This window comes from Penicillium roqueforti (assembly GCF_015533775.1).
Source record: "Penicillium roqueforti strain LCP96 04111 chromosome Unknown scaffold_01, whole genome shotgun sequence".
In the NCBI taxonomy this organism is placed as follows: Eukaryota; Fungi; Ascomycota; class Eurotiomycetes; order Eurotiales; family Aspergillaceae; genus Penicillium; species Penicillium roqueforti.
The window spans coordinates 1,804,036-1,822,651 of record NW_024067565.1 but is presented as its reverse complement, the minus strand read 5'-3'; the positions used below and the strand labels follow the sequence as shown (position 1 = coordinate 1,822,651).

Here is an 18,616-nt window from a genome sequence, read left to right as displayed (position 1 = left end):
AGAACTCTATGATACGATATGATTTCTTGTTCAATTTGTCTCCTATAATCCAAACCCTTTGCCAGTGGTAGATTGACAAAGCGTGTTAACATTGGAAAGTGTTGATCTGCCATCATCTTTAGACAAATTCGGCCATAGATGTATTAACCGTTTGCATATGCTCAGATGGGATAAGAGGTCTTCTACAAAGTTCCAGAGTACTGCTATAGTAAAGAAGAAAAATACTTGCATAATGTAAGAGCACTGTATCCCATAGAATACATGCCATCACATAAACGCCATGACCAAGCCTATATATGTGAGCTAGTCTGGAACTCCCCATGGTATTATCGTAAAAGTCGAATGTTTGTGTCATTGCGCCGTGAATCATTTCAAAAGCGACGTGAGCCGAAACAAGAATAAGAGATATCTGAGGTCTCAGTCGAGGTGATGAGAGACCAAAGGCTAAAGGCGCCACGTGGGAATCAAGTATTCAAGAAATCAGCAGCCATCAGGAGCTCCAGGCACAACTCAGGTGGAATATCCATGTCTGGCACGTTGACCTGGTCCTTGTGCTTTTCATTGTAGCAAAAGTATTCGCAGATCTTTTCGACAATGACACCGCTGCAGAGAAAGAACATTAGCAATGCCCACGAAAAGGAAAAAGGAATACAAGGGCGAAACGTACGAGTAGTCCTCCAAGACACATACACCGGTGCGACCCTCGGGGAAATTATCTGTGCGTGGTTAGTACTACCCATGTAGCAATGAATGTCGAGTCCACGTACTCGAAGAAAGCATGCGCCGTAAGGTCTCCGAGACATAAGCTGCGCTGCGAGGGATGATGAATTCAAATTTGTCGCTTGAGACTATAGTCACAAACTCGGTTTCCGTGGATGGCGCCATGATGAAGTACGCGTATCCGCGTAGTTGTAGGAAAGTGACCGCTGTGGAGCGAAAGAGCCTTCTGAGGTTGGCGTGTTGGTCCGTGCTGAAGCTGCCCCAGTGACGCACCTGATGTTCCCGATATCGCGTTTTGCTTGGAGTTGAGACAAGGTGAAACAATATGGGCAGCTTGAGAGTTCCTTTGATTCGCATGCGAGTGCCAAACCTATTTCTTCGAGCCTCGTCAAGGCCGATCAGTACACGCAATGTAGGCTACGTCAACAGTCGACTATCAAGTCATCCTCTGGGATATACAAAGCGGTCATACTCATCTCAGCCAAATGAAAACAACCACAAGGTTTCATTTCAGCCTGGAAACCGACTTGCCGGTCGAAGATGCATAATCACCGGCGGGACATCCGGCATCGGCTTCGCCATTGCCGAACGATTTCTACAAGAAGGCGCATCCACCATAGTCCTCGTCGGCCGATCTCAAAAACGCTTAGAGGAAGCAGCCGCAAAGCTTGGCTCTCTTGTGGGTATACCACCAGAAATTGGTGAAACCAACGATGTCGTAACTCGCGCCCCGGAAGAAGACAACCAACGAAGTACGCAAGGAAAGATCCGTCTACTTGTCGGAGATGTCTCAGATGCCGGATCATGGATGCGGGAACTGGAAAAGGAGATGGTAAGCGATCTCATCTATCTCAATAAATACTCTCATCCTAATTACCCTCTAGGCAAATGTAGACATCCTAGTCAACGCAGCAGGAATTTCGATATCAAACATCCTGCCAAGATCCGAGCTGGAAGATATCTCGACAATCCTCCGTACTAATCTGGAAGGCGCAATACTTACATCGCGCGCGTTAATGCGTGCTTCCATCCGAAGTCGTGTACGGAATCGGAGTGATCCAACTGCGAGGACCAAACCCCCATCGAAATGCATTATTAACATATCCTCTCTACTCGCGCTCAAGGGCGGAACTGGCGCGGTTCCATACGCTGCTTCCAAGGCTGGCCTTCTTGGTCTAACGCGGTCATTAGCCGTGGAGGCGTCGGCTTCAATGAAAGATATTATCATTCGTTCGAATGCTATCGTGCCGGGGTATATTGAAACACCCATGGTTGCAGGTATGTTGGTTTGGGCATCCTATATATGTGCGTAAATCGACTAACCTCGATAATAACCTCGATAATAGACTTCACCCCGGGCGAAACGAGCCGGCTGAAGGATGTCATTCCTCTTCATCGATTTGGAGATCCACGCGAGATTGCTGATGCAGCTGTATTCTTGGCGCAGAATGAGTATGCCAACAATTGTGTGCTCAATCTCGATGGTGGATTAAGTGCAGTTTAGTTCGATCCAAGCTAGATGTGTAATATCAATCAATAAGTCAAAATTCTCCAACAGCTGTAACAAATATGTATCTCATCCACAATCAAACGGGTTGATCCACCATTAGTCCTAGCAAATGCGGTAACTATCCCTCCGCGAAGGTCCCGTGTTTCATAATATTTACGAGGCAACTGGTGCACATATGACGTGCTCTCATATTTCCCTTCGAGTTCTTAGGTGAGCCGGCCAGTTTGAAGCAAGAACACCTCCATTCCGTTAACTATTTCAGGAATGCCCGCAGGATTCAGCTCAAACGCAACTTTGATACTTTGCCCAGGTGGCCGTGTTGTTATTCGCAGGTCATATTCTAGTAATCTATCAAACCAGAGAACGCCACTGAGCAGTTGAGACACAAAACCCCAAAATGCATACATTATCATGCCCATATCCAAAGCATGCTCGTCAACCTGTGAGTTCGAACCCTGTTGACTGGAAACAGGTTCGCCTTTATGCCATATGATACAGAAGAGGTTGAAGGGGGTAGTAAGCAAAAAAAAAAGGGGAATGCTGAAAGTATGAAGAGAATGATGTCAAGATGAATACCTGCGAAGGCTGCTGGTAATAACGTGAAATGCCACGGTAAGGTCTATTTTCGGCATTCAATCGTCGATCATGATGGCACCTCCCTCATCATCGTCCTCAAGAACGATAGCCTCGATGCCCTTCGAGTCAGGAGCGGATACACTAGCGAGCCGTTTGACATCGTGGCTGCTGAGCTCCACCTCGTCACTTGAGCCCTCACGCTTGCGCTTCCCGGTCTCAATTGCATCACCGGCAGTAGTTGGAAGATCGCTAGAAGGCTGCACAGGCTGCTTGGGCTTCAAGGGTATCTCGACCATCTTCTGCAGCGTTGCGGGCTTGGAATCTTTGGAAGATGGCTCATTTCTGCAAATCAATCAGTCAATATTGCCTAGTATTCTTGACAATATAGCGCTTACCTTGCAATGACCACCAGCTCGAGATTGATTCGCTCTGGTTCATTTTCATCGTATACCGTGATGAAGCTCTCATTGTTGATGCCGAGGTCGAACAACTTTTTCTCCAGATTGTCGGTGAAATCGGGGTCGTAGATCGATTCACTGCCAAGACCAACAGAGATTTCTTCGCCATAACCCAGCTCCGTCTGAAGAACGCCTTGAATGAGGTGTTCAAGGGTTGCTACCTCAGGATCAATTTCGACTCGAGCCACCACAGGGGAACAGACCGGGCAATCGGGGTTTGGGGGATTCAATGAGTCTGAATTGATCGCACGAGCGCCGGATCTTTCCAGGAAAACCTTCCAGAGAAATGGCTTGTTAGCTTCGGTAGTAGTGGGCGCTCTTCTTTGGTTCTTACCATTTTGGCCTGCATCAAGTTGTTTTGGAACACCTTCAATGACTGAAGAACACATAGCCCAGCTGTCATAGCATTGGTGGTTGCGATAGCAGGAATGATATTGCCCGCCATTTCTGTAGAAGCTGTGTTAATACTGAGCGCCTTGAAATGTGCACTCTTATTTGATAGACTCACGCTTGACATCGAATTTCGATTTGAGTTCAAGGTGGAAAATCGCAGCTCGTAGATTAGCTGTTGCGGTAACAAAGTCCAAAGTGTCCACATCATCTTTGTCGAATATCAAGGCCGGGGAATCTTGGCCTGGGGGGTTGTTTGCTTGAAGTTCCTTCAGACGTTGGGCCAACCGGTTCAAGCTGTAGCATGTTAGTTTATCGAACATATGCTATCGGTGACAGACAGTCCCTACCTATCCCTAAAAACACTAAAATTCTCCCCCAACGTCCACACTTTCTGGTCATCCGTGGAAATCGTCGAGTCGATCGAAGCAATTTCTTCTTGGAGTTGAGCAAAGTCAAGGGGCTCTGGTGGATCCCTTTCCTTCCACATCTCCTTCATGCCCTGTAATCGTATTGTGTCCCTTCGGAAAACTTTATCGAAGACCTTCTGATAGGCTTCCTCGGTGCCAATCGATTGTCGCAATTCTTTGAGCTCCAGTGCTTCCTTGCGCAGGTCTGCAATTTCATTTGCTAGACGGAAATCAGTTTCAGCGCCTAGTTATAGATCAAATCGAACCAACCGTTATCAGCGTCTTCTGTGTTGTCCACCTCCGCTGCCTCATCTTCGCTATAGCCGAAAAGTTCCCTACTCAACGGTGAGTATACAAAGCGGACAGATTGGAACTGGATCTTACGGCAAGAGGAAGCTCTTCGCCCAAACTATGCAATGGATCGGCTGGCTGGGGTTGCTGCGGATCGTACACACGGGGAACGACTTGGGTGTTTGTTTCGGGGTGCAATCGTAGCACTCAGTTTGTGACTAAAATAACGCGCGTCAGAAGATGCCCAATTTGCGAAGCCGGGCATCAGTTTGGCTGACCTTTTGAATAACTTGCACTTGGCCATTGAAGCCTGTAGTTCCACTTTCGATCAAGGGTACATTGGCTGCAAGGCACATTTTGTTCACATGACGTCTTGCGGCGATGTTGTCCAGCGCATTGAATACAACGTTGAAGGATTCGAACCACGAGACGTTGAACTGGGCATCCATAATGTTCGCATGGTAGGCCTCGAGCTTTGCGTCAGACCGGAACTTTTGCGCAACCTCCTTGGCAACCTAGATGAAAGCATCCATATCTCAGTATTCCATATCACCTATCGCTGAACCGCTCACACGATGTGAATGCGCTGCGCTTGAGTCGGGGAGGATTCGCAAAGGAGCGGTGCAAGTGCGCGGGGTGGTCGGTTGGACGTACTAAGGCCTTTGATTTCTTGATATGCTCATGTCGAAACAGGAACTGACGATTGAGATTGCTCAAATCAATAGTATCGAGGTCGATGATGTGAATTTCGCCGAAGCCGGTGAGGACGAGGTTTTTCAGCAGCTCGCAACCGATGCCGCCTGCGCCGACAAGAAGAACGCGCGACTATGTGTGATGAGAGAACTGTCAGAATACATTTTCACACAACATCACTTGGACCTCAGGATTGAAAACCAGCAGAGCTGTACTTACCTCTTTGAGGGAGCGGGTGAGGTCCACCCCGAGGGAGCGCTTAATGGAGCTATCCCGCATGGCGGGCAGTAGATGACGATCGCGATCAGGTGGTGTTGTATTGTTGAAATAGTTCAGTAGTGTAGTGCTGTAGTAGCGCGTCTGTTTTAGAGATAAGTTGCGAAGGGGGAAAAGGTCAAAGAAGGAGCAAGTGAAAGAAGTGCTGAGCCGGGAACAGTGACCGTTGGCGATGACGGCACTTGCTGGGAGCCTCACACGTGGGTTTCCGCTTCCTTTCGGTCTACGCCTTTTTTTATTTGCTTTTTCTGTGACTGAAAGAGTAAAATGCAGATGTAGAGTTTTAATTGACGTTGTTTTCTGATCTTTTCTCATCTTCTGGTCCTTGTAAGTGATCATTTGCATTATCGCACTGTATACTGGCGCATATACTAGCGCATATACGCTGATCGCCCTATTTTAGATGATCAATGAACGTGAGTATAATCTTAAAATAAATGTGCCTGTTTATGCTCATGACGAGGCTATCCATAGTTATATCTTTCTCAGGTACCAGGTAATCAATCTAGACCTGCAGACCCTGTGTCACTGCAAACCATAATGTACAGACCTCCTTTGCGCTTATAGCCATTGCCCCTAGATGCAAATCCTCAATATCACTGATATTTACCACAATATCGCATATCTGAGAGCTTTCCAGATACATTATGGGCATAACTAGTTATTGTGTCTGCTTACATAACCGGTGACTCTATCCAAAGACCATCGGGACAAAATCTCGGTGTGGCAAGAAAAAAAAAAAAACACCGGTCACTCAAAGGGTTCGTCGAATTCAAGTAATTTTATATCGCACCTTGCTTGTTCGAGCCTCAAAAGATTCGAATATCCAGGTGGGGTGGAATATCGGCTGGGTCTAGCTTCTCACCGGAATCCTTCCACGCGATATCAAAGGAGATACCCCTGACTCCATATCTTCCATTTGTTTTCAATCAAGAATCAAGATCAAGCAACACAAGGAGAAAATATCATGCCATCATTGGATCCAATTCCGGCCGAGAGAAATGATCAGGTCGAAGCCAATTCCGACGATGAAGCCGACCCTGAGTTGGTAGAGCTTCTTCGCCAGCATTTCGGACTGGGCGAAAGACCAAAGGATGCCCCACCAGAAACTAAAGTGCTCGAGGGGGCTCAATATGTCTTCGACAATGCAATTGATATTGCGGTCAGCCTTGCTCACACCAAAGAGGCTGCCGAAACTATATGGAGTATGATGCAGAAGAAAGAGTATTCCACGCACACCTGGTCGGAGCACGAACTACACCCAAAGACCAAGGATGAAAGCACAGTCGACTTCATATTCACAATGGATTTGCTGAACTTTAGTTTCTGGTCTGAGGAGGACGAAGAGCCAAAGCGTTTCTGTATTGAGTATCGTGGCAAGCTGTGGACTGGCTATTGGAGTCTGGTTGCTGTTCTACAAAGAGCTCTTGATGAAGGTCAGTTCCCTGATCTAACTCTACTTCTAGAATGATGAGTACTTACCCCAACGTCAGATATTCCAATCACAACCCCCGACTTCTGGGTGGATGAAGAGAGGTGCACAGAAGAGCTACTTAGACATGTATTCCGATCTGCAACAGATGGAGAAATTCCTATGTTTGAAGAACGAGTGCAGTGTCTACGTGAAGCAGGCGAAGTCCTTTGCGAGGTATGATTCCCGCCTTATTTCTATGAGCTATACTAACTAGAGATAGGAATTCGGCGGCAGCTTCGTCAACTGCATTGACAGCGCCAATCACTCCGCTGCAGGACTGGTCAACATATTGACAGAGAGCTTTGCCTGCTTCCGCGATGAGACGGTCTTCCACGGAAAGAGAGTGCGACTCTACAAACGTGCTCAGATCCTAGTCGCCGATCTCTGGGCCTGTTTCAATGGCGAAGACTTTGGTGAATTCCATGACATCGACAAGATCACCATGTTTGCAGGTACGCCTCTTGCAGATCTTAGAACTTCCTCAAACCTAATCTAACCATAAATAGACTACCGCATTCCGCAGATGCTGCACCAGCTGAACTGTCTTCGCTACGCGCCTAAATTGGAAAACCATATCCGCGACCTGAAGCCCATCGAGCCAGGCTCAAACTGGGAAATCGAGCTTCGTGGAACGAGTATCTGGTGTGTTGAATTGATCAAACGAGAGATCGAAAAACAACACCCTGAGGTCAAAATGAACCGCCAAAAGCTCCCTTCTAAGGGCATCTCAGACGACAATGAGAACAACGAAACCGACATTTCGGATGAGTTGGATGAGAAATTGAAGATTGTAGAGAAACCACAAAAGACATATGGCATCAATGCGATCCTCATCGACTTTTTCTTGTACGATACGATGAAGTGCCTGGAGGCAGAGAACAATGAGTCCATTCCTCATCACCGAACGAGGAGTATTTGGTACTGAGGTTAGTATTTATTGGATTTGGCGTCATTGACGGGGCATGGAGTTAGTTAGGTTACCAGAATGGTGCCTTGGGACATTGGGTTGCTCTAGAGCAAAAGGGGCTACCATCAAAACATAGACATAACGGCGAAGCCGCTTTCTTTACTTATCGAGGATGAATATAGAAATTACATGTTGATTCATATCTTAGGGTATCAATTAAATTAGCAGGCTGCGTCCCCTTCGGAATAACCTTTCATCGCACGGCGGTTATTAAGCCGCTGCACCTTCGATGCGGGCCATGATATCCGCTTTCCAATTCACATAGTCCTCCTGACGGTCATCACTCAGCCAGTCGATTCGATCCTGCATCATTGTCCCCAGGCCAGGCAAAAGACCACCCCGCGGAGCATGATCGGACTGCGAGACACGAGGCCCACTCCCAGCCGCCGCCCGTTTAGGCGGCCTAACGCCCCTGAGTGTTGCATCCTCTTCGTCTAGATCTTGGTAGGACCTGCCTTCCTCGTCTTCGCCATAGAGCTGTCCAGCATAGGGGATATTCTCAAACCATTCCTGGTCATTGGCCCACCCTTGCTCCATGATAAGAGTGATCCATTGGTCAACATCGTCGCGATGCCTCCGGTCATTAGCCTTCAGCCCAAGGCTGTTCAGTGCCGTCTGACGCATTTCAATAAATGTCTTTTTATCCATCTTCTGCGCTTCGATATCCGTCTCTGCATCTGGTCCGGGGTTGCGCCGACGCGCGAGCACAAGGAAGTATACAGCAACAACCATGGCGTAAACCAGTTCTTTGAAATCATCATCCTTCTCAGATCCATCGATGGACACAATAGGTTCCAGGAAATCCAAGCTCTCCCGGTCCCATCCCGGTTCGTCATTGGACATGCTCGACGTAAGATAGAGGACGGACGACACGCCAGAAAATATATGCGGTGGCAGGGTCCTCGAGATTGGAGGCCTAGACCAGGTATTTGTGCGCGGGGCAGGTGTCGAAAGAATCTTGCATACAGTCCGAACGGCTGTCATTACCCAAGCTGGGGCGTCTGGAATGATGGTTGACCCATAAACATCCTTCGTTCGGGAAGCTGTAGCCTTTTTTGCCGATTTCGAGGGACTCTCCAGCCGGTTCGCTGTGCTCATACTTCGTTTCAAGGGTGTAGACTTCGAAGGTGTATTTTGTAGTCCTCGTGGTGTTGGAGCTACTGCCTTGGAAGGGGTGTTCCTGGCTGCCGCGCCCTTCGTCGGTGTGGTCTGCGCTGAGCCGGCACGTGAGGGTGTTCCGGGAACCGATACGCTTGCTGAGCGTTTGATACCGGTAGAGCTTGAGTTGAGAGATCGGTCGAGGTATGAATAAAGCTTTTTGTATATGCGCGGAGGACATGGTGGACGTCCGAGCAGCGGAGGCAATTTAAGAGCCCGAGTCAACCTAAGGAGGGCAATACACAAGCAATTAGCGTCTTAAAATCAAGCCAGCCATAGAAAGACCTCATTCGGGACCTGTGGCACACCTTCTGCAAGCGATTTCAGCGCAGGCATAAGGCCGAGCAATTTCCTCTTCCGGCTTCAGACTGCTTGAGAAGCTCCGGGACTGTGCCACTAGTGACATTGCATAGCTGAGAAGTTCTTGCGGAAGGTCATTGGCATGAGTCGGCACCAATGTGCTCAACGCCTGTTCCACCGGCCGATTGTTCATTGTTCTTGAGGTGGTTGTCCGAGGAAGGGGCTAGGGGCCAGGGAGGATATGGCTGGGACCAGGCAGGACAGGGATAGTTAAGAAGGCAAAAAGCAAAAGGTAGTTGCCGAGAACCTTTCTGCGTATTTGAATATAAATTGAGCCAACTGTGTCTGAACTGAAGGGACATCTGCGACGATTGCCCGGCGCGTCGATAAGAAAAGTATGACTAAGCACTGTATCAGGCCCCGGGGTACCTCGATGCCGCCTCTTGCACAGTATTATTACCTTACAAAATCCCCTAAATATGTCTGTTACAGTAAGTTCACATATAAATACGGCTTCCAATGATTCTGCAGCTCTACCTCCTACGGCAAGATGCTAATTACAACTTGAACAGTTACATACCACCCAAGGCGACCTCAAGGTCGAGCTTTTCTGCGAAGCAGTACCCCAAACCGCAGAGAACTTTCTCGCCCTCTGCGCATGCGGCGCATACAACAACACCCCATTTCACCGCCTCATCCCGGGATTCATGGTCCAGGGCGGAGACATCTCTCTCGGCCCCGCCGCGCATCAAACAAGCATGAAACCAATGCTCGAGTTCGAGATCCCAAAAGGCGGCACATCGATATACCACCCGGCAGCAATGAACCAAGAAATCCACCTCCCATCATTGCGACACAATGCGCGAGGCATTCTGTCTATGGCATCTCGTCCGGTGAAGGACAGGACGGCGCCTGGCTCTCAGGGCGCAACGGGCGCTACTATCAACGGGAGTCAATTCTTCATTACGTTCGTGCCGGCGCCACATCTTGATGGCGCCAGTACTGTGTTTGGGAAGGTGTTGAATTTGACCCCCCAGGACGAAGGGGGTGATGTTCTTACAAATATCGAGAAGGCGAATGTGAAGGTCGATAAGAAGGGGAAAGTTTCTCAGCCCAAGGAGGGTGATGACTTTGAAGCATTCAAAATCAACAACGTTACTATCCACGCGAATCCATTCGCGAAGTGAGCCCTTTAATGCTGAATTCTCTCATGAAAACAGGATTGTGTCCCAGGATCAATCTCCAAGAGCCACGCTCAGGTTGAACACAGCTGCTACCTGCAATCCTATCATGCGAAGCCCAAACTACTCGCTCCCTAGTCATAGAGTCTGGCTGCTTACCAATGTATTTCTGCTGGCTTTCTCGCTCTGTCTTGCCAGCAACATTAGGTGGTACCGCCAAATACGGCACACTCCATTGGAATCACTTTCGAGAAGTGGGTCAAGAATATGGGTCGGCACATCTTGCCTGATGATGAACACTTGCTAGCAAAGCTAGGCGCCATCAGACTACTCAATGGATCAAAAGAACAGAGAGACACAAGAGGGAACTATATCGAGGTATCGAACATATCCAACAGTGTCAATTATTATCATAACTCCTGAATTAGATCACGACATCCGAAAAATATCTAAGTACAAAGCAGCCCATGATTTCTATTTATAAAACTCGCATTCCATCCAGTTGTGTCAAACCCTCTCCAAGGCGAAATAAATCCTGCAAAATTCCAACCTGCAGTTCTACCTTTGTCTGATCTGACTGTGCCGCATAGTTCAAGAATGACAGAGCCGAGCATGACATCAAGAACTGAAGGATTTCGATGCTTATTGGCGCTGCTGCATTCCCAAGATATGCCTCCACAAAATCAGTAGTGCTCTCCTGCATCTCTTGACGCGTAAGGCCATACTGTTCGCCTGTTCGTCGCAGCATATGCACGAAATGGCCTAAATCTCGTTCCGGTACACCAAGCGGCTCACCGTTCTCATCCAGAGAACAGTGTAGCGTCGTCGTGTCGATCATAGTGATATGCCCTGTCGCGCAGTCATAGAAGAAATTCCCAGGATGGGCGTCCCCATGTACGACAGTGGTGCGCGGACGACTAGCAATATCACGCCTGCAATCGGCAATAAGTTGATTCATTTTCTGGGGGAGCTGGTCCGCTTCGAGTCCCGCGGAACGAATAACCTCTTTGTACAGCAATGCCTGCTGGACTCGATTTGTTGCTGCGTTAAAATACCACTGGAGATACTCTGTGCCTGGTCGCCCTTCAACGCTATGAGTGTGTAATCTGGCTAAGGTACGTGCAACTGCCTGTACGCCAGCAATGAAGGCGGATAGCATGTCTCTTCTCGCAGGTCCCGGCGGTAGGCGGCCCATCTGCATCATGAGCTGATAAAGGGATACCCCGGGGGCAACTTGATATGTGACCACACCAGCTGGTTTCGTATCCCACGTCATCTGCCCAACGGCTAACGGGGCGGCAGTCTTGATGTCCCCCTTTGTATGCAAAAGAAGCCATTCTAAGCTTGACAACTCCTCCGTGATGCCATTATCCAAGCCGTGGACGAACAGTTTAACCACAGCAACCGCACGGTCTTTGCATCGGTCATTAGATGACAACGTTGTCTCTCCATTGGTAAATTCATCGTTGGCAAAAGCAAAGAAAATGATAGCACCAGAAAAGCCCCCGGGATGAGTGGGATCGAGACTCCGCAAGTTGACAGGACACCCAACAGCAGCAGAGACATGCTCTGCTAGCGCTGAAATAGTCGGGGCTATCTCTGGAAGATTTTGCATTACTTCGTCTGCCTGCTTCAAAGTCGGCTTTCCGCTTCGATTTCGCGTTCGTGCAGCTCGCCGCATTGACGATACCACGCTCATCCCAAGCGATGGACGAGACCATGATGAATAAGCCGGTGCAATGCTGCCATGCGCCATCTGCACTGTATCTCCCTCACCCTCCATCGCGGAGCGAAGCAGAGCCTTAGCGGCGTGTTTCCACGAATAACCTCGCATGATTCGCTGTAGAGAACGAGCATGCCGTCTCGTTTGCTCCGGGTAACATCTCACCTGGTCGATCCGATAAGCCCAGACGGCTACGCGCTGGCTTGTCGGTGAAGGGACAATTCCATATGTGCTCTCGTCCATCACCACACAGGCTTGGCCAAGTCCCGGCGGAATGCGAGTGCGATCAAGCGCAAACTGACCTGCGCCACTTTCCTGCGTCACTAAGATGGGAACGCCCAGTCCGGCCACTTCGGTGAAAATCATTCCGAAGCCTTCGTGCATCGAGGGCATTATGACCAAATCCGCGTTACAGTAGAACCGCGAGACCGCATCGGGGTCATCGGAGAAAGGGTGCAATCTGACGAGGTCTGGCATGCCCGTCATCTCATCGACGGCTTGCTGCCAGCGCTCCACGTCTTCTACTGGGAGCCCCAGTACGTCCAGGGAGATCTCGTTTCCAGAGAGTGCGATCTTGCGCACAGCGTACACGGCGTCGTCCAAGCCTTTGGCGGGATCATCTGCTCGACCAGCGAGGAGGACCCGAAACAGGTCGTTGGGCTGTCGCTGTTGCGTGCAAGCATCACCCGTGCGCACACCTGGAATTAGTTCATGAAAGCGAGGTCCCGTCATGTTGGATCGTGGCCGATTGCATTGGCCCATCCACTCGCGTTCTCGTGCTTCAGTTGTGAGTACAGGCCCGACTCCAACGGCCAAATCTGCTTTTGGAAGAATCCTCTCGTCCAGCATTGCTAGCCGAGCGGCTTCAACATAGCCTTGCTCGCGTGTTTGTCCGTACCACTTCCATGCTATGTCTGACTTGCGCAGAGCACTTGTATGTGTGATGAGCGCGAGTTTGGCTGTGGGATACCATCTCTCACGTATCAAGGAAGCTGCGGTGCTAGAGTATCGCGAGTGGCCAATGATGAGATTGAATGGGCATGGATGCTGGTCATCTGGAATGGGCAGACCATAATCTCCTGGCTGTTGAACCTTCGCCACATGGTAGAGCAAGGCACCGGGGTCGGCTCCCCTAGAGGGAATGCAGACTACTTTAGCCCGACCATGCCCTGACCATGCCAATGTGTTTTTGACTTCATTCTCAGGCTCTACCATGAATAGAGTAACTGATGCATTGGGGATTTCTGACATGGCCTTGACTAGTTCTTGATTCAACAGAGGCAGACCTCCTTTACCTGGCCCACTGGCATTGGCAAGGACGAGCACTCTCCAAGGTTGGATCTTTTCGGGCGAGATATTGACAAGACGTTCCCATTCGAATTCAACTTTTTCGCTGAACTGGAGAGCTTTATGTTCATCGCGTGATGTATCTTGCTTTTCCACAGCAGACCATAGTCGAGATAGTTGTGTGCGTGTTTTGAACAACCGTGCAAGCCCTTCATTGATCGGTATACCCTGCGCCTGGTACGCTTTCCAGAACCCCCTCTGAACCTGGCCAATATCAGCTTCACTCATTCCGAAATCCCCGGCATACTTTCGCAGTCGCTCGTGAAACCCAGCCGCATCCATTTCCGCCGGTCCAATAGGTCGGCCGCTCGCATCTATCGAGCGGGTCAGTCCCCCGTAGTCGATCATGGTAATTCCTTGAACGGGGTCCCAGAAGAAATTTCCCGGCGAGGCATCTGCATGCAGTAGTGACGCTACACCTTCTTCCCGTGAATATTCAATCGCTCGGTCAACCAATGAGGCCAATTGCTGTATTTTATGGGATCCAATAGCGCGTTCATACTGCTTTCGCGATGGGCCCTGAATCTCTTGGACCCAACCTTGTAACTTGTTGCGGAGTCTCTCGACGACAGATTCGCTGGCACTGCTCCATTCGCTCTTTTCCCGGTGCAGCTTGGCCATTGTTAATGCCACTCCTTGGACGGCAGAAATCAAGTCGGCCATCAGTCCATTGAATTGACAGTGCAACATCTCAGCAGTTGGAATATTGGATGATTGGATTTGCTGTGTTTTATGACTAATTGAGATCCCATGGAGCGCACCGCGAACAATATCATTCATTATTTCCCTTGTTTCTTCCGGACAAGGCTGCTTTGCGATACGTCGGAGAGTGGAGACTCGACCAATGTCACGGATAATTGTGTTGATTGCCTTACCTGCTGCGAGCTGGTAGACAATCACTCCGATAGGCTCTGCGGTGTTCTCATCGCGCGTTCTTCCCACCCCGAGAGGCCGAGCAGCAGACGGTGGATCGGAAAGAGATATCAACCTCCGATATGCAACGAGTTCTTCAAAGAAGTCTTTATGACATGCCGGTGGATATACCTTTGTGACGGCGACGGTTCTTTCCGGATGGGTACTGTTCCGGACGAAGTAGATGGAGCAGCCAGATTGACCTTCTGCTCCGGATGCTTGAAGACGGTGCAGCTCAACAGAGTGGCCGAGGACAGATTCAACGATTTCGGTGATGGAGTCGGCCTCGGGTAATGCAGTCAATGCGAAGTTGCCGTCCTCTGCTTTTGGAATGATGAGCTTGTCGAGGGTGGTTGGCAAAACATCTTCCTCGAATCTAGCTCGCTCTAAGGTGGCCATTCTATGGGGTAGAGAATTTCAATAGAAGGACAGAGCATAAAAAAGAAATAGGATAACAATATATCATTCACTTTCATTCGACTGTAATCTCAAAAAGGGCTCTCTCTTTGACTCTAGCTCAAAATACACCGATCAGACAACGATCGACATAATACGAAGATCTTCAGCTGTGCCACCTTATGCAACATACGGTGGATCTCGGTGTGACTACATACTCCGTAGGTCAGGTCGATCTGTGACAGAATGGATACGCTGTCTGGATCATGTTGGGGAGCATCGCATAATTAGCGTTCTATTGGATACTAAGCTACAGCATACACAACCTTTTTGTGGCCAATTATATATGTTCAAGCGAGTAAGTCCGTCTTCGTAGTCCGCAGGCCAAATTTGTCTCAGTTAATGGCTGAGTGGCTGAAGACATGATAGGCCTAAGGAGCTGCAGATCACACATCAGGTACTTGGGTATGACATTATTGAAAGCCCGGATGATGAATTTGTAACGATGGATACCAAACGCTAGGTCATCAAGTACGCAATTCCTAGCTTCTGATGAATACAGCTCCAGTATTGAATTCAGCTAGCCACCAGAGGACATTTTGACATGCATGTAGGCAGCCTTGCCCTAGGAAAGCCATTGTGTCTACTCTAGTGCCAACCTGATATTGATCAATAGCAGTCAGTCTATCCCAGAAACAGAACAGATACAGCCCGCTCTAAGCCATAAATAGGGACCATGGTTTTTGTTGTGGCCTGGTAACACGATGTATTATTCTCCACATAAGTCACTATTGTATTGAAGCTGAAGAACTGTCTGTGGAGCTGAGCTTCGAGAGCAAATCGGCATCGGTTAGAGCTAAGAAGGTCGACCCACTATGGAGTAGAACCATGGCTCTTCCCGCGCTTTACCTGAACCTTAAAGTCATAAAATACACAAAATCCGAATATTACGTATCTATTGGTTTTTACGAACCTTGGCCATCACTGAAAGATGATCCAAGCCAAAGCAATGACCTCTATAACAACCTATTTGTACTGGGTCGCATGTGCTAAGCTATGATTTATATCAATAGAAGGGGTATTTCGATGTAAGCTATGTAAATATTCTAAATCGTCACTCCCTACTCCGTACGGCTTATTGGGCAACATTAAATGTATCACGCGAGCTATTCATCGTATAATCATTGACTATGCCGAATAAGAAGTTTTACGGAGTACTCCATATACAACATAGCAAAAAGCAAAAAGTAAAAAGCAGCGGAGGATCAATAAACTGTAATTAAAACCAGGTCACTTTGCAATCCAACTGCAGTAATCCCACAGAGTGCGGTAATACAAGGTCAAATTGTTACGAATAAATGATAATGGCGAATACATAGCATGCCCGTTCAATTCAAGATCTACATTGTACACATTCCAATATTATACGGTAGAAACTATCTTGATAATATTGAGCTAAATAACAAGATGTCCACGAAAGAGGAAAGGCAGCTTATTTGGCGGATTCGGGTTCGTTTGCGGAAACGGCACTCGGCAGAAGTGCCAAGAGGAAATCAAAGGTGAACTTGTAGTTTATTCGTTGATCATAGTCTCAATGGCAATTACTCATATAGAAAACAGTCTAAATAACAACAGGTGAGGATGGTAGCCACACCACCCGACATGACCTGACCTGACGAGGTATGTTGTATACATCGTACTCCGCAGACCTCGGCACTTCTCAACTATTATCAGCGCAAGAAAAGGCAGATTCAATCTGTCCATCAGCGTAAGCCTCCTTAATCTGCACCACAACCCCGTAAGTGCCTCCAACGGCCAAAAACAGCCCTAATAGCACGAGAAAGACATGGAAAGCATACAACATGACCCTCAGCGCATTCCCCTTCCAATAATCGCGATGACTATACAACCACAACCACCCGGGCAGACTAATCGCCAAAGGCGCGAAGCACAAACTGCCCACCAATGCCAACACATAGTTGAAGATGGGGATAGCGCACGCCAAAACAAACGAAATAGCCGACATACCAATCGTACACGACAGCCAAGTGCACCAATGCACGGCCGTGTTCGCTTGCAGATGACGCGAGTTGCGCAGGATTCGCACGAAGAGGTACTTGGCTGCGACGTGTACGTAGAGACAGCCGCTGACAATCAGGCCCGGGAGGGCGATGCCGTAGGCGACCCGCTTGACGGTTTCGCCGGCGCTACCAAGTGATGGGGAGGCGATCCACTTGCCGCACCAGGCGTAGATTACCAGGCTGAAAGTCAGGTAAGAGGCTGTCACCAGGCTCATGCTTAGGTAGACTGCTTTGGGGTAATCCTTTGGCCTGCGCATCTCCGAAATGACCGGGAGGAAGGCGGATGTGGCTGCACTGGAGACGAAGATCGTTGCCGAGGCTGTGATGCCGGTTGTGAAGTTGGGGTCACCGATGACTCGGTAGCCGAGGTCGAAGTCACCTGTTTGGGGCGCTGCTGCTGGTCGGTCTCGTGTTGTTACGCCGATACTAGAGCCATTAGTACTTGGTCCGAGAGATGAAAAGTGGCCAAAGCTTACACAATGATAAAAACGGCAACATAGACACTGCCAAATCCAACCCAGGTGAGCCAGCCAATATGCGAGAATTTGCGCACACTAGCACACATGGTAATGATAATCATCGCGATGAACGAGAACCAAACGGTACAGATGGAATGCCGTGACAGGGCATTGAATGCGGTCGATACGCCAATGACACCCGATGCCGCGACAATAATATAACTAACCGTGAACAAGAAGCCAACAAGCTCCCTCACGATCGGTCCACCGACCACCTGGGCCATGTCCACGATGGAATGGCAGCCCGGGTAGGCATTGCGGAAGTTACCCTGCACAATAGCGCAATAGGCATTGAGTACAGTCCAAGCTATCACGGAAACGGCGCCAGGGAATGCCCCTAGCTCATACATCAATGATGGGATGGAGAGGACGCCGGTTGCGAAGATGACTATTACGGTGTCAGTTTTCACAGAAGCAATAGTGAGACCGGACTAAACTGACTCTTCAGAAAGATAATTGAAGCCCGAATCCAACTGACAGTTCGAAAATCGACTTGGCCCTCGCCCCGTTTGAAGACTTCGAATTTGTCGTCGACTTCGCCTTCTTGTGTCTCGACGGCTTTGGGGTCGTCTGGGTAGGGAGAGGTTTCCTTGATCTCATCTGTATGAATTGCCATGTTGAACGAGGATGAGAAGGTTTCCAATCAGATGTAAATATAGGCAGTGAACAGGGAGCTCTGAACTGGGGGACCCACGGTCGGTATATATAGACAAGTGCTGAGGAGGGCACTTATCTCTGTTTTTCCTCAGGCTTATGTATGGCTTGGCACCCTGGAATTTATCCGGAGGTTCACAGTACTTTGGTCACAGCTATTGCACACTAACGCGCGATAAGACGGAATGGGTCTGGTCCACTTTCCCCACGAAACCACGAGGGATTGAATATCATAGGGGTGAGGTTGGCATGTGGATATGGGTTTGGGGTAAGTCTGGCAAAATTGGAGATAGATATTCAATGAAGCATATGATGTTCTCTGTTTCGATACTCCTGCCGTCCTGATAGCTAGAACTGTGGTTTGGATATCATTTGGGGTCGGTCTGGACCTATATTTATGCGATAAGATGAGGTACAAATTGTTGAACAACATAACTACATGTAAGTTATAGTAGGATATAACACAGCACAACACATGCATGCTCTCCAACTAAAATACAAAATGGAGAATTTCAACGGACATGCTAACAATACTATTCAAGATGGATATCATAAGATGGCTCAATATACTCTGTAGTTAA

The 18,616-nt window shown here is 48.7% G+C and overlaps 8 protein-coding genes across 8 annotated transcripts; 3 read left to right on the top strand and 5 right to left on the bottom strand.

The window, feature by feature from the left end:
• Positions 1–464: 464 nt before the first annotated feature.
• On the bottom strand, positions 465–885 carry LCP9604111_1128 (elongin C; the record flags this gene model as incomplete). Its single annotated transcript, XM_039074995.1, has 3 exons — positions 465–603; positions 668–716; positions 768–885. The coding sequence occupies 3 exons, from the start codon at positions 883–885 to the stop codon at positions 465–467; spliced, it is 306 nt and encodes a 101-aa protein (XP_038933676.1).
• Positions 886–1,045: 160 nt separating this feature from the next.
• On the top strand, positions 1,046–2,224 carry LCP9604111_1127 (SDR family NAD(P)-dependent oxidoreductase; the record flags this gene model as incomplete). The annotated part of the gene is made up of 3 exons (XM_039074984.1): positions 1,046–1,552; positions 1,605–1,998; positions 2,067–2,224. The coding sequence occupies 3 exons, from the start codon at positions 1,046–1,048 to the stop codon at positions 2,222–2,224; spliced, it is 1,059 nt and encodes a 352-aa protein (XP_038933675.1).
• A 638-nt stretch (positions 2,225–2,862) lies between these two features.
• LCP9604111_1124 (E1 ubiquitin-activating protein ubaB) lies at positions 2,863–5,327 on the bottom strand (the record flags this gene model as incomplete). The annotated part of the gene is made up of 10 exons (XM_039074971.1): positions 2,863–3,148; positions 3,202–3,539; positions 3,599–3,711; positions 3,773–3,951; positions 4,005–4,284; positions 4,335–4,399; positions 4,449–4,573; positions 4,634–4,870; positions 5,010–5,180; positions 5,268–5,327. The coding sequence occupies 10 exons, from the start codon at positions 5,325–5,327 to the stop codon at positions 2,863–2,865; spliced, it is 1,854 nt and encodes a 617-aa protein (XP_038933672.1).
• Positions 5,328–6,291: 964 nt separating this feature from the next.
• On the top strand, positions 6,292–7,723 carry LCP9604111_1123 (queuosine 5'-phosphate N-glycosylase/hydrolase; the record flags this gene model as incomplete). The annotated part of the gene is made up of 4 exons (XM_039074960.1): positions 6,292–6,760; positions 6,818–6,972; positions 7,019–7,250; positions 7,305–7,723. The coding sequence occupies 4 exons, from the start codon at positions 6,292–6,294 to the stop codon at positions 7,721–7,723; spliced, it is 1,275 nt and encodes a 424-aa protein (XP_038933671.1).
• Positions 7,724–7,975: 252 nt separating this feature from the next.
• Positions 7,976–9,416, bottom strand: LCP9604111_1122 (uncharacterized protein; the record flags this gene model as incomplete). Its single annotated transcript, XM_039074949.1, has 2 exons — positions 7,976–9,149; positions 9,232–9,416. 2 exons carry the CDS (start codon positions 9,414–9,416, stop codon positions 7,976–7,978), a joined length of 1,359 nt encoding a protein of 452 aa, XP_038933670.1.
• A 286-nt stretch (positions 9,417–9,702) lies between these two features.
• On the top strand, positions 9,703–10,410 carry cyp5 (uncharacterized protein; the record flags this gene model as incomplete). Its single annotated transcript, XM_039074938.1, has 2 exons — positions 9,703–9,714; positions 9,796–10,410. The coding sequence occupies 2 exons, from the start codon at positions 9,703–9,705 to the stop codon at positions 10,408–10,410; spliced, it is 627 nt and encodes a 208-aa protein (XP_038933669.1).
• Positions 10,411–10,882: 472 nt separating this feature from the next.
• On the bottom strand, positions 10,883–14,785 carry LCP9604111_1120 (uncharacterized protein; the record flags this gene model as incomplete). Its single annotated transcript, XM_039074927.1, has 1 exon — positions 10,883–14,785. One exon carries the CDS (start codon positions 14,783–14,785, stop codon positions 10,883–10,885), a length of 3,903 nt encoding a protein of 1,300 aa, XP_038933668.1.
• Positions 14,786–16,502: 1,717 nt separating this feature from the next.
• LCP9604111_1119 (putative neutral amino acid permease) lies at positions 16,503–17,997 on the bottom strand (the record flags this gene model as incomplete). Its single annotated transcript, XM_039074916.1, has 3 exons — positions 16,503–17,289; positions 17,340–17,769; positions 17,823–17,997. The coding sequence occupies 3 exons, from the start codon at positions 17,995–17,997 to the stop codon at positions 16,503–16,505; spliced, it is 1,392 nt and encodes a 463-aa protein (XP_038933667.1).
• Positions 17,998–18,616: the final 619 nt, after the last annotated feature.